The sequence below is a fragment of the Peromyscus maniculatus genome, chromosome 7 (genome assembly GCF_049852395.1).
Source record: "Peromyscus maniculatus bairdii isolate BWxNUB_F1_BW_parent chromosome 7, HU_Pman_BW_mat_3.1, whole genome shotgun sequence".
Classification (NCBI taxonomy): Eukaryota; Metazoa; Chordata; class Mammalia; order Rodentia; family Cricetidae; genus Peromyscus; species Peromyscus maniculatus.
Window position 1 is genome coordinate 106527118 of NC_134858.1, and position 27101 is coordinate 106554218.

General features: G+C 48.5%; 2 protein-coding genes across 3 annotated transcripts; one reads left to right on the forward strand and one right to left on the reverse strand.

The window, feature by feature from the left end:
* The first annotated feature begins 44 nt into the window (after positions 1-44).
* On the forward strand, positions 45-15157 carry Cimip7 (ciliary microtubule inner protein 7). Of its 2 annotated transcripts, XM_006978405.4 has the most exons (4): positions 45-195; positions 2000-2113; positions 14297-14353; positions 14740-15157. In XM_006978405.4, the coding sequence occupies exons 1-4, from the start codon at positions 169-171 to the stop codon at positions 15148-15150; spliced, it is 609 nt and encodes a 202-aa protein (XP_006978467.1). In that variant the 5' UTR covers positions 45-168; the 3' UTR covers positions 15151-15157. The 2 variants fall into 2 exon arrangements, with proteins under 2 accessions (XP_006978467.1, XP_042137591.1); XM_042281657.2 differs by lacking the exon at positions 2000-2113 and having other exon boundaries at positions 62-195.
* A 743-nt stretch (positions 15158-15900) lies between these two features.
* Klhdc8b (kelch domain containing 8B) lies at positions 15901-27053 on the reverse strand. Its single transcript, XM_042281660.2, has 11 exons — positions 26953-27053; positions 26193-26312; positions 25237-25419; positions 25053-25134; positions 21444-21581; positions 20561-20845; positions 19116-19627; positions 17885-18049; positions 17346-17570; positions 17111-17212; positions 15901-16743 (listed from the first exon to the last, which is right to left on the reverse strand). The coding sequence occupies exons 7-11, from the start codon at positions 19489-19491 to the stop codon at positions 16547-16549; spliced, it is 1065 nt and encodes a 354-aa protein (XP_042137594.2). The 5' UTR covers positions 19492-19627; positions 20561-20845; positions 21444-21581; positions 25053-25134; positions 25237-25419; positions 26193-26312; positions 26953-27053; the 3' UTR covers positions 15901-16546.
* Positions 27054-27101: the final 48 nt, after the last annotated feature.

Below are 27101 nucleotides of genomic sequence, written 5' to 3' on the forward strand. Positions count from 1 at the left end.
AGGACAAGAGGGCAAGAGGCTGGGTCCCGCCTCAGCAGCAGCATTGTGCAGTCACAGCCTCCTTTTGTTGCTAAGCAACGAGAAGCTGACCTCTTGAAATTCTTTCCTCAGATGTAGCACCAAAAAGACAAGAGGACAGTTTGCCTTTTTGGCTCCCTTCCTGGAAAGATGCAAAGTACTTTAATAGGCTCCTGGGTAAGAGTTAATTGTGACCCTTTGGCCAGCATGTAGTCTTTGTGAGTCACCAGGACAAAGTGAGGTATCATCCATGCGCATCTGCGTCTGCATCCGGGTGGGCAGAGGCCTTTGAGCTGCCCTCTCCTCCTCCTGTACCTCCATACCCCTGAAGGTTGTTTGGCTCCCTGTTCTCCCGCTGGCCAGTGGAGCCTCTCAGTCTTCTAGCATCTAGATCTTCATTGACCCTCCCAAGCCTCATCAAACCTAACTGCTCTCTAATTCGGCAAATCAGGATATCAATATTTTTATTTACTTCCTGGGCCCATCCCCCATGTCTGGGACACAGTGAATGCTGTTAAACTCAAATATTGTTAAACTTAACTGAGTAAAGAGTGAGAGGGTGTCCACAAACAGTACAGGAACAGGTAGACAGTTAAGGTGCAGTCTTCAGTGAAATGGAAGGAGATGTCAAGGAGCCTGCTGTTGTGGTTCGAGGCCAGCCTCAAGCCAAGCCCCTCCGCTTAGAGTTATGATGATGGGGGACTTCGATCTTCAAAAGCACTCAGTACAAAAGGACTGGGTCACAGTGTGTCCACCTAACGATATCAGCACAGGGCAGCCCTTCCACAGGCTGTTTGAATTTCTTTTTAATTTGATATATATTTTTTAAAATTATTTTTTGTTTTTTTTAATTCTATGTTTATGAATGTTTTTGGTTATGTATGTGAATGTTTTCTTTTATATTATGTGTATGAAAATTTTTTAATTTTTTTGTTATTTTATGTATGAATGTTTTCTCTTTATGTCTGCACGCCTGATGTCCAAGGAGGCCAGAAGATGGCATCAGATTCCCTAAAACTAGAAATATAGATGGTTGTGAAATACCATTTGGGTGCTGGGGATCAAGCTCAGGTCCTCTGGAAGAGCAATCAGTGTTCTTAACTGCTGAACCATCTCTCCAGCCATATATATATTATTCTTTGGCCATCTACTACATGTATGTAAATGTATTTGGTCATTTTCCTCCCCCCACTTACCCTCTACCATCCCACTTTGGCTATTCCTGAACCCCTTCTATTTCTAACATGGCTTCTCCTACTTTCTTTCTTTTTTTGTTTTTTTTCTCTTTTGAGATACAGTCTTCAACTGTAGCTCAGGCTGACCCAGCACACTCTATGTAGCTCAGTACAGCCCTGAATTCACAGTATCCTCCCACCTCAGCTCTACCCACTGCTCAGATTACAGGCATGAGCCACCATGCCTGGCTGACAAGTGCTGATTTCTGGGGTTTGCCAGTACCTTCCTCTGACTTATATCTGGAAGGTTCTCTACCAGTTATTTCCTCTGTTTTATGTCTTGTTCGAGTGCCCCATGTCCAGAGGTGCCTATTTTTACCCCAGAATACCAGAGTGTATGGTAAATGAATGTTCACAACCTTGCCAATAGGTTCAAAAGGAATATCTGCCGGGTTCTTGGTGCTTGGGAGCCCTTGATCCACTATTAATATTGTGGGGGAGAAAGAAAGGGGACTTCCTCTCAGCTCTCGAGGAAGTGGGGCTCTCACCGCCCCACTCAGCCGTGGCTCTGCCTACAGAAGGTTCTGACCAGATGCCCTTCCCCTCCACACACACAGCTCGAACAGAAACACGTTGAGACCACTTGTCCCATGAAAGACGGCACAGCTGTGCTGGCCCCAGCCCGGGAGTATTACGCTCTTCCAACTCTGCTGTCAGAAACTCTAAGGAGGAGCTCCTTATTTCTTGGAAGCCTGGGGCAGGGGTTTAAGTGGGCTCTCCTACCATCCCCACCTGCCTTGTCACAGCACAACAGTGGCTTCTACGGGCACTTCCGAGGTCAAGTCAAGAGTGAGAGTGCTGGAGAATATCGCTTTGCGGCCAAGCCTCCTCCTCCAGCAGTGTTCCTGCAGAGATGTGAGGTACAAAGCGTCCCCGAGGGCAGTGGGGTGGAAAGGGCCGTCCCTGCCTCTTATGAGGCCCCAAGAGCGCCATCTCAGCCCTTGCAGAGAGAGACTGACAAGACAGGCACCTGGGAATAGCCTCCCCCTGGGGCAGCAGGAGGTCGGGAACCTTGTCCTCGAGATCAGAGATCTCTACCAAAAGGTTAGAGACAATCAGGCCCCAAAGTGGACAGTTTTGTTTATGGATCCTTCGGGATGGGAGAAGGTTCTAAGCCAAGGTAGGTTGGGTAGCAATGGGGAATAGAGCCTTCAAAACTGAGGAAGCAAACCTTGAATTTTGCTGAACTTCCCTTAATTTCAGATTCTTTGAGGCCACAAAAATCCACAACCAGCCTCCCAGTTCTAGGATTTGGGCATGAGTAGGAAGCCTCCTCTTAGTTGGGCAGGTGGTGGCTGGTTCCAGCCCAAATACCTGCCCGGGGAGGACTGGGGAGTACAGGGAGCGTAGGTGAGTCAGAAGAGCAGAAAACACAGGGTTCAGGAGCCTAGGAGGAGGATGCAGGCCCAGCCCTCCACCGTTTTCATGCCTGTAGACAAGGAGAAGCCGAGGTGTGTACACCAGTCAGGGGCACAGCATTGAAAATCACGCTCAAAACAGGAAAACACTGGAGTGATTGCTTTCAGAAACAGCAGGTATGGAAGCCTCGGGAAAAGACAGTCTCACAAGATTTTGTATGTTTTGGAGGGATGATAAGATCTGAAACAAGGTCTCATTCTGAAACCCAGGCTGGCCTAACTCATCTTGTATCTCAGGCTGGCCTTGAATAGATAATAACCATCCTGTTCCAACTTCTCAAGTTCTAGATTATACCTATGAGCTACCACATGCAGCTAGTGCCACTGTTTAACAGCCAAGTGTCTGGGCTTGGTGGTCCATGTCTGTAATCTTAGCCACATAGTAAGACCCTGTCTCAAACACACAGGCTGGGAGTGTAGCTCAGCTGGTAGAGTGCCTGACTAGTGAGCATGAAGCCATGGATTTGATCCGGAGCACTGAATAGACAAGGCACATGCCTATAATCCCAGCACACAGGAGGATCATATATTTAAAGGTTTCCTCAACTTTATAGTATGCTTGAGTCCAGCCTAGGGTACGTGAGACTCTCTCTCAAAAACAAAACTGAGCTGGGCTGGAGAGATGGCTCAGAGGTTAAGAGCATTGACTGCTCTTCCAGAGGTCCTGAGTTCAATTCCCCACAACCACATGGTGGCTCACAACCATCCATAATGAGATCTGGTGCCCTCTTCTGGCCTGCAAACATACATGCAGGCAGAACATTGTATACATAATAAATAAATCTTTAAAAAAAAAAAACAAAAAACAAACTGAGCAAACAAACAAAAAAGTTGGCAAATGGTCTTTACTGTTATCCCAGAAGAGCCCAAAGGGACAGGGGCAGCATGGCTGATAGAATCCAGAAGAGAAAGATAGGTATGGAGGGAAGAGCCCTGAAAGAATCAATGCTGCTGGGAACAGAAACATAGTCAGCCGAGAGCAGAAGGGGGTAAGAACCATCTCCCTGTTTTCCTGTCTCCTCCCAGGGCGTCCCAGCGGTCCTAGTGACGTATGTACTCAATCTGCCTTCTAAACAAGGCCAGGGAGGAGGGAAGCCCAGAGGAACACTCCACCCACTGCAACTTCTGCCCTAGCCTTTACCAGGTCCTCTGAGATCTGCCATCCGGGTTCTTCAGGAACTACTTTCCCAGGCTGACAGCAAGGTCTTGGAGGCTGCCATATTTCTTAGCATTCCCAGTTGGAAGGACTTATTATTGGCCATGCTTACAAAACCAGGCCCAAAGGCAGCTCCAGATTGTACATCGGCACCCTCCTTCCTTTCCAGAGTGTGACGAAGCCCAGTGTGGTGGCTTACACCTGCCAGTCCAGCGCTTGGGAGGTGAGGTCAGGAAGGCCAGGAGTCAAAGACAGCCTTGCTACATAATGAGTCCAAGGTCATCATGTCCTAAACTAAAAAAAGACAGAGGGAAACTGACAGCTAGTACAGAGGCAGAAGCAATCCAGAGCCTTGCAGCTGCATTTTTACAATATCCTTCAGGCAGCTCTCACCCCAGAGAGCAAACATCCTCTTGGTTTATTAAACCCACCCCTCAGGAACAGACAGACAGGAGACATGTTTTGGCTGATGATCCAATTCAATTGAAGACTTGAGGCATTTTCTTGCATTATCAAAGGTCCCAAACAGCTTGATCCGTATGTATTGGATCTGGGTTGAATAAATGTCAAGTCTCATAGCTGTTTCTCAGTCTAAGCCTATTTAATTAATAGGGCTGCCCAGGGAAGGTGCATATTTTACTTCCCATTGGCTGAGAGGCACCAGCTTCAGCTGGCTGATTGTAGCTATTGTTGTTTAAAAGCTTTCCTGAAATACCGCAACACTTTTCTCTGGTTTAGAGCTGGTGAAAATTTTATCTATAACATTTGGGTATGGAAAAAAATCTTTTTTTTTCTTCTTTCATTTTTCTTTGAAACCGGGTGGATTTATTCCAGCCTTTACCTGCCTGGCCCTTGGGAACTGCAATATCAGTCAGACAGAAGAGTCATAGACAGTCTTGGATGGAGTCCTTTGGCCCACCCCGTTACACCCCATGTCTCCAACACAGAGGCTCCTCCCTCAGAACCACACGGTTTGACACTGTGCAGCTTTCCCAGGACCCTTAGCTCTCCCACATGTAGACACTGCCTCTTCCCAGCAGAACCTGTCTTTCTCCCCAAGGCCTCTTAATCAAGAATCATGCCTCTAGTCCCATCTGCTCAGATACCATGGGCACCTCAATAGAAGAGAAGCCTAAATGGTTGAGAGACAAAACACGCAGCTGATACTTCTTCTGAAGGACGAGCCTCCCCAGAACTGCCTGGGCGGAGAGGAAATGACTCCTTCTCACCAGACTCCCACAGTTGTGAGAGAGCAAAACTGGAATCGGGGAGTTGATAGATTATCCTGCCACTGTAGGAATAATTAGTTTCCAGAGTCAGGGCTGTCTCCAACAACAGAGACGTTCATTCTAGGCTGTGCATGACTCTGCCCCTAAGAATAGAGATGGGAGAAACCTGGAGGTTAGTTGGAACTTGTCCTGGCCTTCCAGATTTTAATTTTTGTGTGTGTATTTATATGCATATGTGCATATGTGCATAGAGGTTGGAGGTCAACCTTGACTGTTGTTCCTCAGGACAGCTATCCACCTTGAGACAGGGGTTTTCACTGGGACTAGGGGTTTGCTAATTTCGCTAACCTGGCTGGCCAACAAGTCCCCAGGAATCTTTCTGTCTCTACTTCCCCAGCCCTCAGGTTGCAAGGGTGCACCACCATACCACCATATCCAGCGTTTTATGTGGTTCTGGGCATGGAACCTAGATCCTCGTGTTTGGATAGCAAGCACTTTGAAGACTGACCTAGCGTCGCAGAATCTACGCCCCCCCCCCACCTTTTTATTTGTTTATTTTTGTTGAGACTGGACCAACCTGGCTTTGAACTTTCTGTGTAGGATGAACTTGGACTTTGTTCTTGTTGTTTTGGAGAGAGGATCTTAATCATTTGGAACTGAAAATGGCCTTGAATTTCTGACCGTCTTGCCTCTACCTTCCAACTGCTGAGATCATAGGAAGGTGCCCTCACTTCCACTGAAACGAGTTGTTTTCTGTCCCACCAGCCAGCTCCCAAATAATGACACAGAGACTTCTTATTAATTATGAAAACCCAGCCTACAGCTTAAACTTATTCCTAACTAGTTCTTATAACTTAAATTAACCCATTTATATGAATCTACATTCTATCACATGACATTACCTCTCTTCCATCTTGCACCACCTGTTCCTCTCGGTGTCTTCTAGCTTCTCCCGCACTCCTAGATTTCTCCTCCTCCTCTTCCTCCTCCTCTTCCTCCTCCTCTTCCTCCTCCTCTTCCTCCTCATCCTCTCCCTCCTCCTCCTCCTTTCTCTCCTTGGAAATCCCACCTATACCTCCTGTCTATTCGCCATTCAGCTTTTTATCATAACAATCACAGCAATACATCTTCACACAGTGTACAAATATCCTACAACATTTCCACCTTTCTGTCTAAATAAAAAGGGTTTTAACTCTAACATAGTAAAACTATATACAATAAGAACAATTATCAGAGCTGGGCGGTGGTGGTGCATGCCTTTAATCCCAGCACTTGGGAGGCAGAGCCAGGAGGATCTCTGTGAATTCGAGCCCAGCCTCTACAGAGTGAGATCCAGGACAGGCACCAAAACTACAGAGAGAAACCCTGTCTTGAAAACAACAACAACAAAAAGAGCAATTATCAGGTAAGAATTACATTCACAATGTCCTGTCTGTTAGTATTGGCAAATTAAAAAAAGAAAATATTCCATTATCTATCCTATCTTGCTGAGTCCAAAGTTTTATACCTGATTTACTTTATCTTAAAACTAAGGAAAACTAACTGTAACTATCTAATCTTCAATTCAATCAGAGACTCAAGAAGAATACAATATTACCTGATTAAACAGGAAGTGCAGAGCAAGAAATGACAGAGACATCTGACTGCCTGGACAATCACCCAAGTCCCTCTGCAACATTGGGGTATCCATCTTCAGCCTACAGGCCTAGAATATGTGACAGGCTTTCCTGTGAAGCAGGAATTTTGAAGGACTGTCCTACCTTGTCTTGGCAAAGTTTGACACTTACTTGCTTTTGTGTCCTGCTTGTCCAGTTTAGACAGCATACTGTCAGCAGTGGAGGCAAGGGCAGTGTCTTGCCCAGCGGCTGACTTTGACACAGTGAAGGCAAACTCCATATGGAGGTTCTTTGATGCCCATCATCCTTTTTTGAAGCAGATTGGTGCTTCCAGGAGCAGACACATCTCACTGTCATGAAAAGCCTTATGTTATTAAAACATCTTAAATGCCATATTCTGTAGGTCTCTGAAGTGTTTGAAGACCATCTATCTATCTGAAATATATCTCTATTTGACCTTATAGTCTAACATGACTCTAAGTTTGATTGTCATAGATGACTAACTACTAACCTGTTTTTCTTTATTATCCTAAATTTCTTTCAAGGACTAATTTTTTGTTTTTTTGAGACAGGGTTTCTCTGTATAGCTTTGGAGCTTGCCCTGGAACTCACTCTGTAGACCAGGCTAGCCTCAAACTCACAGAGATCTGCCTGCCTCTGCCTCCTGAGTGAATGCTGGGATTAAAGGCATGTGCCACGACCACCTGGCTTTACATTATATTTTTAAATGAGCTGCATAGGTACAATACCTTAAACAAGAGTAGAAATATATATACAGTATCACAAAAATAACCTTAAATTTGTATCAATATCCAAATTGTAAAATATTTGAAACTCGTGGTTGTTCAAAACTGGAATTAACAATCTACCTTTCATCACATCATTTCTATACTATAGCCCCCTTTTTCCCTTTAGAAAGAGACCCCTGGGCCGGGCGGTGGTGGCGCACGCCTTTAATCCCAGCACTCGGGAGGCAGAGCCAGGCGGATCCCTGTGAGTTCGAGGCCAGCCTGGGCTACCAAGTGAGCTCCAGGAAAGGCGCAAAACTACGCAGAGAAACCCTGTCTCGAAAAACCAAAAAAAAAAAAAAAAAAAAAGAAAGAGACCCCTGAATCTAATCTCCTTTGTTCAACTCTTTCACTGACCACAACCAGTAACAATTTGTAACCAACTCCCCTAAATGATGACAATTGTCCATAATCCACCAAATGACCAAAAACTACCCACCCCACCTCTTGGGAATGTGGGTGTTGTATTCTCTAGACTGATCCCTGTTGTAGGGGGGTGGGGGAGGTGACAACATCTTTAGGGGACCCTGAAAAAATTGGGATAATGATCAAGTTCTGTGAGAGCTAGCTATATTATTTTTTGTTTAGTCTCTGTGTGATGGGAAAATGTAGAGCTTATGAGAAGTTTTGGCTATGCAATCTATGAGGCTAGACCATCTCAGCTAGCAGCTTTGAAATTGTTCTGGATGTAGATGTTCAGGAAACTGCAACATTCTGAGAGGCTGGATCACCTAGGCTACTTGCCTTTATTGGTGTCTGGTCCTTTTTTTCCCCCCAAAACACAAACTTTTAAAGGTAGCATGTATATCTGCATTAACACAAGTCTGGAATGTGCAGAGTGCACAAGTCAGTTAAAGATGATTTTTTGCCAGGCAGCGGTGGCACACATCTTTAATCCCAGCACTCGGGAGGCAGAGCCAGGCAGATCTCTGTGAGTTCGAGGCCAGCCTGGTGTATGGTCTATACAAAACTATACAGAAAAACTCTGTCTTGAAAAACCAAAAAAAAAAAAAAAAAAAAAGTTTTTGTTTTTGTTTTATGTTTGAGCAAGTAAAAAGCATCTGTCAACTTTATAAGTCCATTTGGACTGTATAACCAAACCTCTATCCATGCCATAGGAAAGGATGGCATGTAATAATAAGTTATGAGGACTCTGTAGCCAACAAGATTTATCATGTCTCATCCAGTCTGAGAGCTGTCCTCATGTAGAGGGATTAGCATATACTTGACCTGTCCTGTAGTCTTTCTTGGTTTCTTTTTCATGTCTATAGTCAAGATTTTCTGGTTTCCCCCAATCAAATTTGATCTTCATTAATTTTGAAGAGAACCATAACTTTTTGTTTCCCATGGAAACAAAGGCATAACCTCTTCCCCAAACAACACATTTCCTGACTTCCATTTTGAAGCCAAGACATCTCTAAAGTATATAGGCTGGTTTAATTCATCAGTCCCTTCCACAATCCAGTGTCTCTAGGCAGCTGCTATTTGCTTATCAGCATTCAAAAAATTCAAAGTCAACAAAGCATCATGCAGCATCTAGACTCCCTGTGTATTTCCCAGCTTTACTTGGCTTTTTTCTTTTATATTACTTTATTCTCTCTTTAAATATTTTATTATTTTTAAACTTTTTTTGTTTTGTTTTTTGTTTTTCAAAACAGGATTTCTCTGTGCAGTGCTGGCTGTCCTGGAACTGGTTTTATAGCCCAGGCTGGTCTCAAACTCAAAAAGATCCCCCTGCCTCTGCCTCCTGGATGCTGGGATTAAAGGCGTGCGCCACCACTGTCTGGCCACTATTTTTTTTTTTTTCCTATGACTGTCTAGACACATTTTTTACTGTATGTGTTGAAAGGCTTTCTCCATCTGGACCATGTTACTGTGCACCTGCAGCCTTCTCTGACCTCATGAAGCAAGCCTTAAACCTGCTGCTTGGCTCTGCACGTGGCACTGGATGGCTCAAGCCTGCAGGCAGTGGCCAGGAGCACATCTCTGTATGCTATGGCTGGCTGAGAGACTGTGGGACTAGGAAGCCTTGTCTGGCTCTGTGTTTGTGTGTTTGGAACTTTTTTTTAAAGCTTTCTCAGGTCCTATATGGAAATATGTGCCCCCCACATTGGACACCCTATGTAACAAGTCTTTTTCTGTCCTACCAGCCAGCTCCCAAATAATGACACAGGGACTCCTTATTAATTATGAAAGGTTGGCCTATAGCTTAGGCTTGTTCCAAACTAGCTCTTATAACTTAAATTAACCCATTTATATTCATTTATGTTCTATCACATGGCATTACCTCTCTTCCATTTGCACCTCCTGCTTCTACTCTGTATCTCCTGGCATCTCCTGCCTGCCTAGATTCCTTCTCCTCTCCCTTTCTCTCCCTGGAAATCCTGCCTAAACCTCCTGCCTAGCTATTGGCTGTTCAGCTTTTTATTACAACAATCAGCAATACATCTTCACTCGGCTTACAAACATCCCACAACATTTCACTTTGTGTACTGTTGAGACCAGCCCCAGGACTTCATGAGTTATGGGAACACACTCTACTAACTGAACTGCATTCCTAGTTCAGCCTTGAACTTCTGACCCAGCTGCCTCCATTCCTTTGCTTTGTGATTACAGGGATACACAATAATGCTTGGTTATATTTATTTATTTACTTCACACATGTGCACACCTTTCATCTTACAGGCCTCAGACTTTTTCATTGAAATGATTATACATTAATAATTGCTTAGAAGAAATATTAGAGAACCCTTCTGCATTTGGCCCAGTTTTCTTTAATAGCAACATTTTACAAAACTATAACAATTGACATGATTGCAATTTACCAATTTCATTCAAATTGCCATAGTTATACTTGTATTGGTGTATATGTACTAAGATCGGTAGGATGTTGTCCAGTGCAGGTTCACATAGCCACCAGCATTGTTATCTTTCTACCCAACATCACCAAGAACCTTGGTGCTGGCCTTTTACCAGCATACCTGCCTGCCTCCTGTGCCTCTGTTCCTTCCCAGTTCCTACCAAACTGCCTTAACGTCTACAATTCTGTCACTTGAGAATGTTGGGCCAAGTGTGATGGTTAACACTTATAATATTTCTGATTCTAAAAAGGCAGAAAGCAGGAAGCCTTAGAATTCCAGGCCAGCCAGGCCTACACTGGGAGACCTTGTCTCAAAAGAAAAAAAAAATTTAGGCCCACTTCTATAATCCCAGCACTTGGGAGACTGAGGTAGGAAGATGGCTACAAGTTTGAAGCTAGCCTAAGCTACACAGTGAGCCCAGGACAGTTTGGGCTGCCATGTGAAATCCTGTCTCCACAAATCAGTGATTTAAAGGGAAAAGCTGCCATACAAGTGTAATAATACAGTACACAACCTTGGAGGTTGGTTTCTCTGGCTCAGTGTAATTTCCTGGAGAGTCATCCAAGTGGTTGTGGCTATAAATAGCTAGTTTCTTTTCATTACTAAGTAGCGTTCTATGGTTTGTATGTATTGGATTGTTTGAGCATTCGCTTTATTAAAGGGTATCTGAGCTGATTCCAGTTTTGGCTCTTATAAATAAAGCTGCTATGAACATTTGTGCAGATCTTTGGGTGAGCATAAGTTTTCTTTTTTCTGGGACAAATGCCCAGAAGCTCCGTTGCTGGATCATATGGTAGCTGCATGTTTAGTTTTTAAAGAACTGTCAGGCTGTTTTCCATTGTAACCTTGCCACTTTACATTCCCACCAGCAGTGCATGAATGATCCAATTTCCCTGCTTCTTCACTAACACTTGGCATTGTCTCTATTTTTAGTTTGAACCATTCTGATACACGGGTGATAAGATTTCATTGTGATGTTGATTGCATTTCTCTAGTGTTTAATAACGTTAAGCATCTTTTCATGTTATTTGCCATCTGAATATCCATTTTTTGTGAAACATCTTCATGTTATTTGTCCATTTCTTATTGGATTGTTTGCTATTTTACTATTGCAATGATATCATTATATATACTAGATTCTAGTCCTTGTTGAATATGTGGTTTGCAAGTTTATTTTCCCCCAGTCTGTAGCGTGTTTTCATCCTCTTCTTATGGATTTTCATAGGAAAATCTTTTTGGGAGATAGGGCCTCCCTGTGTAGCCCAGGTTGGCCTTGAACTGGTGACAAACCTCCCATCTCAGCCTCCTAAATGCTGGGATTATAGACATGGCAGTCATGCCTGGCACAATTTTTAAAAAGATTTATTTATCCTTATAATACGTGTATGTGTGTGCCTGCATGATTTTGTGTGCACCAAGTGTGTGCAGGTGCTAGAAAAGGCCAAAGGTGTTCATCCCCTGGACCTGGAATTACAAGTGGTTGTGAGCCACCTGATAATGGATGTGGTAACTGAATCTGGATCCTCTGCAAGGGCAGTAGAGACACTAACCACTGAGACATCTCTGTTGTTCCCAAGAACAGGAATATTTTAAGATCTGATAAGGTCTAGTTTGTTTGTTTGTGTGGTTAGTTGGTTGGTTTGGGGTTTTCAAGACAGGGTTTTTTTGTGTATTTCTAGCTGTCCTGGAACTCTCTTTGTAGACCAGGCTGACTTCAAACTCAAAGAGATCTCTCTGCGTCAGCCTCCTGCGTGCTGGGATTAAAGGTGTGTGCCACCACTGCCTACTGATCTGCTTGGTCCCACCTCCCAAATACTGGGATTACAGCATGGCCCACCACACCTGGCTTACTTTTTCTTTTTTGGCTTTGATTTTAGTGTCAAGTCTAAAAATCCTTTGCCTGCTCTAGATTCTGAAGAATTTCTTCTAATTTTTTTCTTCTAAATAGCCTTGAGTCAGGCACACCTTTAATCCCAGCACTCGGGAGGCAGAGCCAGTCTGATCTCTGTGAGTTGGAGGCCAGCCTGGTCTACAGAGCGAGATCCAGGACAGCCACCAAAACTACACAGAGAAATCCTGTCTCAAAAAAAGAAAAAAACCAAAAACTAAAACTAAACAACCTTGGTTGATTGATTATTAGTTGAGTCATGTGTGTGTGTGTGTGTGTGTGTGTGTGTGTGTGTGTGTGTGTGTGTTGAACCCAGAGCCTTGCAACACGCAAAACCCATTCTTAGCCGGGCGTTGGTGGCACACGCCTTTAATCCCAGCACTTGGGAGGCAGAGGCAGGCGGATCTCTGTAAGTTCGAGGCCAGCCTGGTTTACAGAGTGAGATCCAGGACAGCCACCAAAGCTACACAGAGAAATCCTGTCTCAAAAACAAACAAAAAGCCATTCTCACCACTGAGCTAAACCCAAGAGCCATGGGATTTTAGTGCCAATGTGTCTCCTTCTGTATAAGAAACGCTGGCCAGAGTCCTGTCTTCATTGAGTTATCATGCTGTTTGAAGATCACTTATGGATATGTAATAGCTAATCGAGGAAGTGCCAAAAGGGTAGACTGTTAAAGATATACCACAGACTTGATTTTAACTGAATCATCAATCTTTGATGGAACTAGTTTCTTTACTTTCTTTCTTCCTTTCTTTTTCTTTTCTTTTTCCTCCCTGGTTCTGGGGATAAAAGTCCAGAGCCTCAAACCAACTGTGCTAACACTTTACTACTGAGAAACCCAAATTCTGCATTTTATCTGAGCTTGTTGTCAGCCATTGCTAATGCCACCCCATCCATGGCAGATCTCACTAGATCAGGTCTAAGGGAGGAGCTGCTGGTGTGTTTAGAGAGAAGACTAGTATGTTGGAAGCAGAGTCAGAGGATCTGTGTCATATGGCTCTCGTGGACCACTATTATGATTTTGGGTGTTACAAACATGAAAAGCTTTTTGCAGATTTTTGACAAACAAGATGTGCTCCGGTTTATGTACTTAAGGAATTTCTGGCTACTGAGAGGACACCACACTGGGAGTGAAGATCTCAAAAGTACAGACATAGGTGGGAAGCTCTCGCAATACTTCAGGCAATAGAGGTCGGTGGTTTCCACCAGGACAAGCCAGGTGCAGCCTTCCAGCATCTGGGAGGCTGAGGCACAGGATCTTCAAGTCTAACCTGGACTATATAGTGAATTCCAACTCAGCTTGGGCTGCGTAGCAAGACTCTGTGTTCAAAACAACACACAGGCTGGAGAGATAGCTCAGTAGTTAAGAGCACTGGCTGCTCTTCCAGAGGTCCTGAGTTCAATTCCCATCAACCACATAGTGGCTCCTAGCCATCTGTGATAAGATCTGATGCCCTCTTCTAGCATGCAGGTATATATGCAGAGCACTCATACATAAAATATAAATTAAATAAAAAAATTTTTAAATTTCAAAACAGTGAACAAAAATAGAGAAGACTCAAGTATTTGGATCTAGCTGTCAGCTGCCATGGCCTCAGCTGTAGGCAAAATGGGTTCAAGAGTGATTCATTCATCGGTGACCTGTTTAGAGATGCCCTGCTATGCCTTGCCACAAAGATGTGGAGTTGGCTATTGATTCTGGGATCCAGCAGATGCCCTCAGACAGAGACAGACGTATTTATTTCCAGATGTCTTTTAGGGCTCAGAGCATGGCTGTGCTGTTAGGAAGTGATTTTGGTTGGAGGGAGAAGACTGAAGGCCACTCCCAGGGCACTTGAATTTAAAGTCCTCCACTGGTGACAGGATGTCCCAAAGCTTCTATTTCGGGCAAGCTCAGGACAAGAGACACACAGGGGTGGGGTGAAGTATTGCTTTCATTCCTCTCTACCCTTTCAGGGTGTTAGCACTTTAGCAATTTAGAAGTCGTGGCTCCTGCAACTTGTCCCAATTATGAGCCCCGAGACGGTATCTGGGGAGCAGGTAAGCATGCCCCCTCCCTTACCTTCCTTCTTTTCTTCTTTCAGGAGCCAGCAAAGCAACACTACTTCTCCAAGCACGACAACCGCACTTCCTACGACAAAGTGAGTGCTGGAAAGAGGAAGGGGGAGGAGCCCCTGGCTGACAGAGGATGGAGCCGGTAGGGTAGAGATAAAACCTTTAGGAGAGCAAAGGTTTCTCAATTAAGCATCTATTTCCCCTAACCTTTCCCACGGCTGAATATTCCATCCCCTAGACAGGGGCAACTCTGCCTTGGTTTTCTTGGCTAGTTTGTCCAGCAGTGTACAAATATCCCAGGGGACCCCTCAGGGGTTTCATGCTAAAATAGATGACCTTACTGAGGATGCAGGGTATAGGCTAGGGAGGCCAGGCGCAGCCCCATCCTTACCGAGCTGACGTGGGATTAGATGGGGTCCAAGCAAATCCTGGACGCCGAGACTGTGGGCCAAGGGCCCGTACCGTTGAGGAGGGCCCCTACTGCCTGCTGCAGGGGATCGGAAGACGCAAAGACCTGGAGCGCCTGTGGAAGAGGCACACCTTCCTGCGCTGGGCGCCCTGCGAACTGGAACTGAGCCAGCAGCCACCTCTGGAATCTTCCTACCAGACTGATTTCCGGTCAGGCACAGGACTCAGTAGGCTCCCCCAGCGCCTTGTCCACTTTGTGCAGGTCCAGCCCCCCTATGCGAGCACCACTTACCAGCACAATTTCTGCAGGCCGGCCTGGGATGGCCGCTGCGATAGCGCCAAGGTAAAGCCCCAAGAGCCAGTCACGGAACCCCTGCCTGACCTCCCAGGGATCCCCAGGCCCAAATTGCTGCAGCATTACCTTCACGCTGGGGTCTCTGAGTGTTTAAACTGGTCCCAAGCATTAAAAGCCTGACAGAGCAGCCTGTTGGTACTGACAGCAAAAGATGTCTGAGCGGCCTGCGATCAGCTCTCTGCCAGCTCCTGTGTCTGGCTCCCACGGCATGTGTGCCAACGTTTGTGTGCTGGGCGGAGGAGAGGCTGCCAGGGAGCCCGGCCACCAAGTGAGAAAGGATAGGGCCCGCAACAGACAAGAGTCCAAGAGGGTTGCCTTGACCCTGGGTGGATTCTAGGGGCCCAATAACTTGAGTGACCTCTTGTGCTCAGTGTAGCTACAGGGAACACAGAACCTGAGGATCCTACTGGTGAGCACCCAAGGCTGAGGGAGACGCAAGGGCTGGCAGCTCCCTCCAGGAGCCATGAAGGGTTTGGCCACTCAGCCACACAGTCCTGCCCCAGAGATGCCTCCCGCCAAGGAGACTGCCCCAGCCACCACACCACCACGCTGCTGCTCCCCTTGCGGTTGTGCGAACCTTTGAGGAGACCCCATGTGACCTGGATCTGAAGGTCATCCTAACCTTGTGAAATTTTATTGTTTTGGGGAGTTCTCTGGTCATCCTACCAAGTCCCCTGATACCCGAGACGCTTTATGTTACCTAATACAAAGCTGATGCCTATGTGGAGTTGAGACACCAGGTCACTTTAGGTATGGTTAGGAGGCTTAAGAGGCTTCCTGTGGACTCATGCCCGGGAGAGTTGAGGCCTTTAAAGGAGAGGAGGGCAGAAAGAAAAGCATGAGAGTCTGCGTCAGAAGCTGCACACCAGATTTTATCAGTATTTTTATTTCTACATCAAAACTCCCTGGGTCCTCACAACAGCCCTGTGAGGTAGGTGGGGCAGGAAAGTTTCAGAGATCCCCATTTACAAATGAGGATGCCCAGGCACAGAGAGGTGAGACATCTTGCCCCAGGTCACACAGCCATCAGTAGGGAGGGCTCAAGCCAGAAGTCCTCTGGCCCTCCAGCATTCCCCATATCCTCTCCTCCGTTTCTTCTGTGATCTCCAGCCTCAGAATACTCCTGGGGTCCACAGGGACCCTCAGGGAAGGCTGGAAGCTCAGCCTTTTCCAGAACGGCCACTGGAGAAGGCCTAGTCAACTCTTGGGGCCTATCCTTCGAGGCCAACGCTCTCCTCATCACACTTCAGAGTTGACCAAGGGCCTAGTAAGTGCTAGGGCATGGGTAGAGCTAGCTATGGTTTGTGAGTAGATGTTGGTAAAAATAGGTGTACGCGTGTGTGTCCTGTGCTAAAGACAAAGGATCCTCCAACCCCAGTCCCTAAGGCGGTAACTCAGGTTCCCTTTCCTGTGCCTCCCTCATCCTACAGAGCCATGGGGAGCCCCCTCAGCAGTGAAAAGGAGCCCAATCTGCTTCTCTACTGAGCTGCTCTGGTAGTCAGGTCTCCCCAGGCCTTCAGACCCCATCGCGCAGACACAGTGCCTCCACAGCTTGACTAGGGCCCTGGGCCACACCCCCAATCACGAACAGCCGGGGCCCCGCCTGCAGGCTGGAACAGGAGCATCGGGCTGTAGGCATGGCAGGTAGTGCCTCCCAGCGTCGCCGGGCAAGACTGAAGCTCTCCACGGAGGCCAGAGGGCATGGCTGGTTCCCTGGAGGAAGGAGAGGTGGTGATGAGGGGCTGAAGACTCCCTTTTGCCCCCTTTCCCAAACAATGGCCCCGTAAGTACCACTCCAGAACAAGCTATCAGAACATTGCTCTTCCTTGCCCAGTTCATCTTTGTCCATTCACGCTTTGACCATCCATTGGGTCCCTTTCAATCATCTGTTCTGCTTCTATTAGGGCCCCCCAGTCAGGCACTGGGGGACACCCTGAGAGCTGGGACAATCGCAAGCTCCCTGGTTTCCAGATGGGCAAAATGCTCCCAAAGCTCTGACCCCAGAGTCTAGAGAAGGTAGCCCTGCTAGGAGATACTCTTTCCTGCCTTATGCCTCTTCCTCAGCTCCACAGAGACTTACCAAGGCCCCCAATAGCCACAATGTTGCCCCCGAGGGAGCCAACCACAAAGTCGGCCCTCTTATCTCTCATTCGAAGGCTACGAGGCAGCTTAGTCCAGGACCCTGAAGGAGAGAAGACTAAGATGTACGCGCACAGACGACATACACAGACGTGAGGGGACAGGTACACAGACACACACACAGATGCCCTTGCCTCCCATGGGGAGCAGGACAGCCTAGAAGAGGCGTTGCTCACCATGCTCCAGGTCAAACATCTCCACGGTGTTGACAAAGTGTGGGCGGGAGTAGAAGTTGTGTGGCCCAGGCTGCTGTAGGCCACCCAGGCTAAAGACAGTGCTCTCAGCCATAGCACAGCCGGCAAAGGCTCGGCGGCTGGGCAGGCTTGGGTGTCGGGTCCAGGTACGGGTCTCCAGATCGAAGGCTTCAAAAGCAGTCACTGGGAGCTTGCCCTGGCGGCCTCCTGTCAAAGGAAGTGAAGTTCCTGGGACAGAGCCCAGAGGACTTGGTGGCATCCTGACCGGGTGGCTGAACTGTCCATCCCAGCACCCAGCTGTGTACACACCTGAGACCACATAAGCCCTCAGGCACTGAATTTGATTTCCCAACCCCTGTTGGGCCCCACCAAGGAGGCCTTAGAATGGGTCTGGATTACCCCCAACAAAACTTCTCAAATCCTAACATCTCAGACGAAGATTGATTCCTAATCCGGACAACCTACGGGGAAGGAGACATCTGGACTCCCCCCGCCCCTTCCCCACATGCTTCAGCCCTTACCCAGGACATAGATCTTGTTCCCGTGCAGGAAGGTGGAGGCCCCGTAGCAGGGTGTGGGCATAGAAGGTAGAGAAAGCCAGCAGTCCCGGCGGGGCTCATACACCCGTACCTGGGCCTGGGGGGCCGTGTCGGGACCCATTCCCCCCAGAGCATACACCATACCATCTGCACAGAAAAGAGTGGTTCAGAGCTCACAACCATGTCTGGCTGGTGATTCCGGCCCTGACAGCTCCCTTGGTCAGGCCCAGGGGTGGATGGAGACCCATGTGTTTGTCAAAAACTTTGTTGCCCATCTGAAGTGGGAGCTAGGAGAGCTGGGATTCCAGCTTTGGCCTAGGCCCCTCCAAGTGAAGAGCAGGAGGCAGCCGATCTAATTATAATCCAGCACAGTCTCCTTGGAGACGCTATGGCAACCAAGTCTGGCATCTAAACAGGCTAGCCTGGAGTGGTGGTCAGACCTGGAGGCCACAAGGTGTGTGTGTTTGTGTGTGTGGAAGGGGGCCTCCCCTAACGGGGGAGGAGGGGTAGATCAAGAAAGTGGTAGAGGGATGAAGAGAATTGCTCCACGTGAAGCTCAGTCTGGGAAGGGAACTAAGGGGATCAACTTGGGGGGAGGCCTAGGGCCGGGAGATGAGCCTGGGCCTGTAGGACAGAGCCTTGAGCGCCTGCATCTGGTCAGCACCACCACACCATGCTGTTTCACTGGAGTAGGTTCTTGCCTTCTGTTAGGCGCTCAGAGTCAGCTAGGGGCACCTCGACAGGCCTTTGGGTGATGTGTCAGGCAGCTGGGGGCTTCCATGGCAACCATCTCCAGGTCGGCTTGGCCTTTGTCCACATCAGGATCCCTGGTGTGTGTGTGGTGGGGGGAGGTCTAAGCGCTTAAGCACTTGCTGGGCTCAGAGCCAAGGCCTTGCTCCCATCCCCCACTCCAGACTATTTATAACCATGGGAGTCATTAGGCCACACCCCCCACTGTCTCTTAGTAACAAAGACTAGGACAGGGTAGTGGCTGGGGTCTCCTGTCTTTCTGGGGGGTCTCCTGGGCTCTGACCCCCCCCCCCCCACCTCATAGCCCAGAAAAGGCAATGAACAGCAAATTGCAGAAAGCCTAGGTAAGGGAGGAGACAGGAGACAAAACCATGTCCAAGGCAATGCCTCTCCAGTCTCTGAGGAAACAGAGAGAAAATGAAGACTGTTGGGGCACCTGAGGGACCTTCCCTGAGCCACTCACCTCTCTCCACAGTCGCAACCCCCATGGCTGCTTGAGGGAGGGTAGCCCGACGCTCCCAACGGCCTTCATCAGCCAAGAAGGCCTCCACAGCAGCTACTGGGCTCTGGGCTTCATCCACGCCACCCACCACCAGCACCTGCTTACCCAGAACCACAGCAGCTGCACCGGCCCGGGCAGTGGGCAGGGGTGCTAACGCTAGCCATGTGTGTGAGGCCATGTCCAGTGTCTCGGCAGTGTCCAGGGGTAACCCAGCCCGGCCACAGCCCCCCAACACCAGCAGGTGCCCGTCCTGGTGTGCCACTGTGCCATATACCCGGCAAGTGGGCATGGGGGGGAACACCTGCCAAGCAAAGGCCCGGCCACCTCCTGCAGCCATGTTGCTCACTGCCGGTGGCAGGCCATGCTCTTTGCTCAGGCTGTGGGCCTCACTGGGGGGACACAAGAGGGCCTCATCTTGATTCTGCCAGGGCTGTAAGGGTGTGTCTGACCAGTCCAAGGGACCTTGCCTTCACCTGGAGGAGAGATGGAGAACAAAGGATCAGGGCCACTGTCAAGAACCAGATGAGTAACCTGTAGCTAAAGGCAGGCCAGGCCCCAATCACTGGTGGGAAGGACCCGCCCCCTCTGACTACCACTTTACTGAAGATGCTTCTGTGGTGGGAAGGAGAACAGACTCCAGATACCCAGACAGCTTTCTCACTTCCTATAAGGGCATGAAGGGCTCTCCCCATCCCCAACCCCAAAAACCAGCAACTAGACGCTTCATCACTTAGAGTGGAAGGGGAGTCAAGAGACGAGACCCCAAGGTTCCATCTTAGTGCCCTTCCTTCCCAATAAGACTTAGCCTGGTTTTCCAAGAGAGGAGTCCTGGACCCTCTGCACACTGTCATCTAGTGTCCCTTGAAGAAACTATTAGGGTCCCTCACCTGCAGTCCTTACAACAAGGAGCGTCCCATTCTACAAAGTACAACCATTTCTATCTGCAAACAGCCAATCTTAGGTGTGAGGGATTCAAAGGGACAGACCTCGGGATTCCACAATCCCTTTGAAGTCCATCCTCAGGGGTGTGGCAATGCCTGCAGATTCCCAGCTGAGGAGGGATGAGGGGACTGGTGTGGGGAATCTCAGGAGTACAGGATTTGAAGGTCCCTGAGTCCAGGACTTTTCACGTAGGAATAAACAGCTGGATTCCTGAGCCCCTAAGATCACATTCCTTACCCCCCTTTTGCTCTGTGTGTGTGTGTGTGTGTGTGTGTGTGTGTGTGTGTGTGTGTGTCGTGTGTTGGGGGTCTCCATTCTCAGTCCCAGGATTTGGCAGGACGGCCTCCTGGCCCCAAACTTCCAACTCAAAGGAGAGTGGGGGGCGGGTCTGGCTACTGGGCTTAATTAAGGCTCTAAGCTTCATGCCCCAAACTTCCCCTGAGCGAGCCTCCCGCGGGACTCACCCGCTGGATCTCTGATGTCGCCAGGGCACGGGGTCCGCTGTTCCGCCTCCGCTGACGCTGGCTCTGGCTAGGGCTGAAGCTGGGCTCTGGTGGGGCTCCCGCACCGCTCCGGCGTGGGGCGGGGCTGGTCCAGGTCCGCCCCTCGCTCCCCCCTCCCCAGATTCGGGGAAACCTCCTCCCGCCTTAACTCTGCACATGCCACAGCAGGAGTAGGGCGCACCGACCCACGATCACCCAAAATGAACAGACAGACATATGGACATCCGGCCGGCTAGCATCTGGGTTCTACCTGGGGCGATGATAGAAATAAGGCAGCAGTGAGCAACACAAACACCGGTATGGTGAGATCGGAGGCGGGTGTCGTTCTGAGTCGGATTCACACTGGGTGCATTCTGCAGGAGCTAGCCAGTGGAACCTGAGGCCTTAAGGGGTCGGAGCCCGCCCATCACAACTGAGCCTGGAGGTGCCCAACCACCAGCTTTGCTGCGGCGCCCCCTGGAGGCCACTAGGGCTGTAGCCTGGGCCTCTGGTTGGGGAGCCCAGCAGCCGTGTCCTAACCAGGACACAACCAAGACAAAGCCAGCCGCAGAATAGATCCTACAGTGTACACTGAGACTGCTAGCGGGTGGGGTGGAGGACCCGACTGTACTAGTCTTAGGACCTATCCGGTCCTTCTTTACAGAGAGCTAGGTTATTCTTGGTTAGATCTGAGCAGATGAGCTAAATCAGCCAGAGGCCAGGGGTGTCTCTCTACCTAATCCTGTAAATCCTGAGACTGGGGCTACTCCGAGGCCTGGGTGACTATCCATCTTCAGAGTACAGGGCTTGCCTCTAGCTAACTCTGTGGTCGTGTTGGTAGCAAACTGATGTGACAAAGACCCACCTACCTTCGATTCAAACCTTGGCCCCGCCCATCTCAGGAGCATTCGGAACCCTGGGTGAAGAGCTCCTTGCGGTTCTCGGCACCCCTGCTTCGTTCCCCTTTCATGGACAGTGTTTATCTCAATGTCCCGAAGCAGATCTAGAGACAGTGACACAGTGCATGTAGACTTTAGTGTGGGAGGCAGACCCAGGAGGCACCAGCAGAGGACTAGCAAGAAGACCAAAGAAAGCAGCCTACAAAGGAGGCGCCCTCAAACAAGTCACCACCGTGGGTGACTGGGACCAAATCCTTCCGGGGATTCTGGGAGCTGATTGGGAGCATGGGTCTCTGTCGTGTGATATTTTGTTCGTGTTTTGACAAATAAAGCTGGTCTGGAGATCAGAGGGCAGAGATAGCCAGGTCTGGAGGTCTGTATAGACAAGAGACAGGAAGTGATATGGCTGGGCAGAGAGAGGAATATAAGCAGGCGGAGACAGGATCTCTCCCCTTTTCCGTCTGAGGACTTGTGGAGGTAAGAGGTGACTGGGGCTGCTCCTTTACTTCTCTGATCTGTCAGCGTTTACCCCGATACCTGACTCTGGGTTTTTATTATTAAGACCAATTAGAATTCACTCTACAGGTCTCACATTGTTACTGCTCCCAAGTGCAAAGGGAACTAAGGAATTCATCTTCACACCCATCAATCATGTGTTGAGAGCTGTTTGAGGGTATTAATGTCTTCGCCTGCTGGACTTTCTGCCTGTGCAGAATGTGGGTGAACCCTTTCTCATGACTCCTATAGCCTCTCACTCTTTCCGAAGTTGGTGGTTTGAGGTGGAGGCCATGCACAGAAGTGCCCGCGCAAAGACTGCCTGCCCACCGCAGACTCTGAAAGCCCTCTGCTCCCCGGGCACCTCTCCCACTCCCCAGGTTGCTCCTCTCTCGGGACACTGGTATCTACCCCCTGACACACACACACCCTCCTAGTCACCACTGTCCCCTTTCTTCCTAAGCTCCTTCCCTTTTCTTTCCAGCTCTTAACCATTTACAGGCTAGCTGCTTTTAAATGCCTCCCAGCTCTAAGTCAAGCTCATCTCTTCTTGCTCCCTTCAAATTTTGAAGCCATGGGTCCCCGCAGACTCCACCCTCTTGTCTGCCACCTCAGTCTGCTGCCACTTCTTCCCCCAAAGGGCTTTTGAAACCGTTGGTTTTGGGGGGCTGGAGAAACAGAAGTCGTTAAGAGCACTGGCTGTTCTTCCAGAGGACCTGGCTTCAATTTCCAGCACCCATAAGGCAGCTCACAATTGTCAGAAACTCCAGTTCCAGGGGACCTGACACCCTCACATAGACACGCATACAGGCAAAACACCAATGCACATAAAATAAAAATAAATTAAAAAAATTTTTTGCTGCTTTGAGACAATGTCTCCCATAGCTCAAACTGGTCTTGAACTCGCTATAGAGCCAAGGACGACTTTGAATTTCTGATTCTCTCATCTCCTTCTCCCAAATGCTGGGATTACAGGCAGACCACCTTGCCCAGTTTGTGCAGTGATGAGGAGTGAACCCAGGGCTTTCTGCATGCTGACCAACACTCTACCAACTGAGCTGGATCCTCTGCCTCCAAAATTGCTTTTGAGAAGTCACCATGTGTATTAGTCAAAATGCTCTAGGGAAATAAAACCAATAGAATGAATACATACTACAGGGGACTTAGGTGGTGGCGGACACCTTTAATCCCAGCACTCGGGAGGCAGGGATCTCTGTGAGTTTGAGGCCAGCCTGGTCTATAGAGCATGCTCCAGGACAGTCGGGGCTACACAGAGAAACCCTGTCTCAATAACAAACAAACAAAAAAGAGATTTAGACAACAGATAGATGGTTCAGAGGTTAAGAGCACTGGCTGCTCTTATAGCGGGCCTGGGTTTGGTTCCCAGTAACCACATGGTAGCTAATAACCATCTGTGATGATCTGACACCCCCTACTAATGTCTGCAGGCACCAGGCATGCACATGATACACATGTATACATACAGGCAAAACATTCCTACACATATTTCTTAAGAAAAAACCGGGGATTTACTAGACTGGCTTAAATCGTACAGTCTGGGCTGTGCAACAGTGGCTATCCTGGTACTGGGCAGGCTAAGGACCCAGTGGCGACTTAGTCCTGGAGGCTGGGCACCTCGGCAGTCCCAATCCAGCACTGAAGGCCTGGAAACTTTCTGGAGAAACCACTAGTCTTCAGTCCACATTAGAATCCTAAAGAGCCGGGCAGTGGTGGCACACGCCTTTAATCCCAGCACTTGGGAGGCAGAGCCAGGTGGATCTCTGTGAGTTCAAGGCCAGCCTGGTCTACAGAGTGAGATCCAGAACAGGCACCAAAACTACACAGAGAAACCCTGTCTCATAAAACAAAACCAAACAAACAAAAAAATTGAAAAAGAGCCAGCTGGTGTTGATGCACACCTTTGATCCCAGCACGCAGGAGGCTCACTCATTGGGAGGTGTAGACAGGAATATAAAACAGGTTCTTTCCATGCTCCACCCCCATTTGGTCTGAGGATTCATAGAGGTGAGAAGTCTCTAGTGGCTGCTGCTCTGCTTCTTTGATCTTTCAGCTTCCACCCTCGATATCTGACTGTGGCGTTTTATTGTTAAGACTATTAGGATTGCACTTCAGGCACAGTTTCTCTGTGTAGCCCCAGCCGTCCTGGAACTCTGGAATCCAGAACTGATCTCTATGAACTCAAGGCCACCATGGCCTATGCAGTGAGTTCCAGACCAGTCAGGACTACATATTGAGACTCTTGCCTCAAAACAACAAGCCGGGCGGTGGTGGTGAACACCGGGAGGCAGAGGCAGGCGGATCTCTGTGAGTTCAAGGCCAGTCTGGACTACAGAGTGAGTTCCAGGAAAGGCGCAAATCTACACAGAGAAACCCTGTCTCGAAAAACAAAAAAAACAAACAACAACAACAAAGACAATGGCTCCTGAGTAACCCTGACACCTAAATTTGTCTCCTGGCCCACACAAACACATGTACACACACACACACACACACACACACACACACACACACACACACACACACACGGAAAGAGGACTAAGGGCAGTATTTACTTGACTATCATGCATGTAACCTAGGTTCACTCACCAGACCCCATGCCCCCAAACAGATTTGGCTCTGGCTTTCCAAAGTAGCAAACTTAGAACCTCTTGGGAAAACGTTTCCCAAGATGCAACCATCTCCACCAGATCACCAGTTGTCTCTGCTCAGGTGGATGTGGGTTGACCTCACTAACAACTATGTAAGATGTCAAATGGAGACTAAGGGACGGGTCACTGAAATACCTTGAGTCTCTCCCCACCTCATCCTCATCTCACCTGGGCTACGCCTATGTAGAGTCAAAGATCAAAGGTCAAGTGATAACTCTTCTCTGATGACTGTTTCCTGAGAGTTGCACCTCAGGCTTAGTACCAGGACACCCCTTTGATAGCTGTGTACCCCTAATTTTCACCATTCCTTCAGTAACCATAGAGAGAAGGGACAGAGAGAGAATGGACCTAGCCATTGCTCTGACCTCTGGACCGGTCAATGCCAGAGAGGAATCTCCTTCTAGGACACACCTGGGCCACTGTCATCCCTGGAGACACCAAGCTCTGCCTCTTCATGAAAGTGGCTTCTGTTTGCAGAGTCAGGGCTCGTCTGCTTTGGAAGACAATTGTGCTTGAAAGTGAAGTTAGATTGGTCCCAGGAGTGAACAAACAACCCTGACCCCCAACAATGGACAAGGACAGAGGTAGAGCTCACCCATAGTTGAGAAATGGAGATGTTGGAACTTCCTCATGTAGGCCCATAAGGCCCTTTCGTTTTGTGTACCAAGACAAACGTTTAGAAGCACTGATCCCAGACTATCAGGAGATTTTGGGGTTCCAGTTAGATGCCTTGGCTGCCCTTGAGGACACTCAGGACTCTCCCATCAGTGTTAAGGCCCTGAGAAGTGAGACCTTGGGTGTGGTGATATTGTGTTCCCCAAAATATTGTATACCCTAATAAACTTATCTGGGGTCAGAGAACAGAACAGCCACTAGATATAGAGGCCAGAAAATGGTGGCATACATGCCTTTAATCCTATCACTTGGGAGGCAGAGATCCATCTGGATCTCTGTGAGTTCAAGGCCACACTGCAAACAGCCAGGCATGGTGACACACGCCTTTAATCCCAGGAAGTGATGACAGAAGCAGAAAGGTATTTGAGGCGTGAGGACCAGGAACTAGAGCTGGTTAAGCTTTAGGCTTTCCTCAGTTCTCAGTTCAGCTGAGATCAATTCGGATATGAGGACACAGAGGCTTCTAGTCTGAGGAAACAGGATCAGCTGAGGAACTGATGAGGTGAGGTAGCTGTGGCTTGTTCTGCTTCTCTGATCTTCCAGCTTTAACCCAATACCTGGCTCCAGGTTTGTTTTTATGATATAAGACCATTTGAGATTCATGCTACGCTTGGGCATTGCTTAATTGAATGGATAATTCCCTTTAGGGATGCCTGGATCCCTCTATACAGGCTGGGAAATAGAAAACAGCTAAAGGATCTTGGAATCATGAAAAAGGAAGAAGTCTAACATCCAGCCCCTACACGAAGCATTCTAGCTACTCTCTCCTATCTATCCCAAACTCGAAAGGTAGCACCATTGTGAGGGCCTGGGAACAGAGCTGTAGCAATATTTCTATCTCTGGCTCAGGTTCTGTGAAAGGGCCAAATGCCTCACCCATGAAGCCCAAGCGTTCCTGGTGACTCCCAACGTGGACCAGGAAGCAGCTTCAAGTGGGTTCTTTGTTAAGAACCAGGCATGCCTTTGATCCCAGCCTCCAGGGCTATGCAGAGATACCTTTAAAAAAAAAAGTTTAGGAAATCATTTTGACTGTTCATCTGAGATCTCAGATTCCTAGGGTTAATTTTGACCTGTGTCCTGCGTGCTGCAGTAGGAGGTAACCATCCTCTGTTGCCTAGGGAACATAGAAAGACCAAGTTTGCAGTCTCCCGGGCCACAGGATGGGGATTCTCAGCAATGTTAAGTCTGAAAGTGGGACTTTGTGCCACTGAAGTGCATTGCCTGAGCCAGACCTTGGTACTCTGTTTGTGCACACATACCTGGGCAAGTATACTCAGGCCCACATTGATGTACTATGACTTACAGACCGGCCACCTAGGCTTCTGGGTATCACTTGTACCCACATGTATATACCAGCCTTTCATGCAGTGTGCCAGGAGTAGGCTCCACTCTCACGAAGAGAAGAGGGCCTACTGTCCTTACAGGAGATACGTTTGTGGGGAAACAGGACTATCCTGAGACACTCCTATCAGGTGTACCCCTTTTTGACCTTCTGATCAGTTGCCAGAGAAAGAAGCAGGCCCTGGGGTGCTGAATGGCCTAGCCCTTGCCAGGAGTCCCCCTGATGTCCTGTCCTATAACCCAGGTCATTTTAGAGAAATGTTAAACAGCCCCTAGTCCAATCCTAACTGGGCACCTGTGACTCTTCGTCTCCCATACTGGGTCAGATGGGTTGGACTTGTCTTTGTGGCCACCACCTCCAGGCAGCCCTCCCTGGTACTCAACCTGCTCCGCCCCCAGACTTGGGGGGGGAAGTGCTAGAGGTCAAGGGTCACCGGGCGGGGC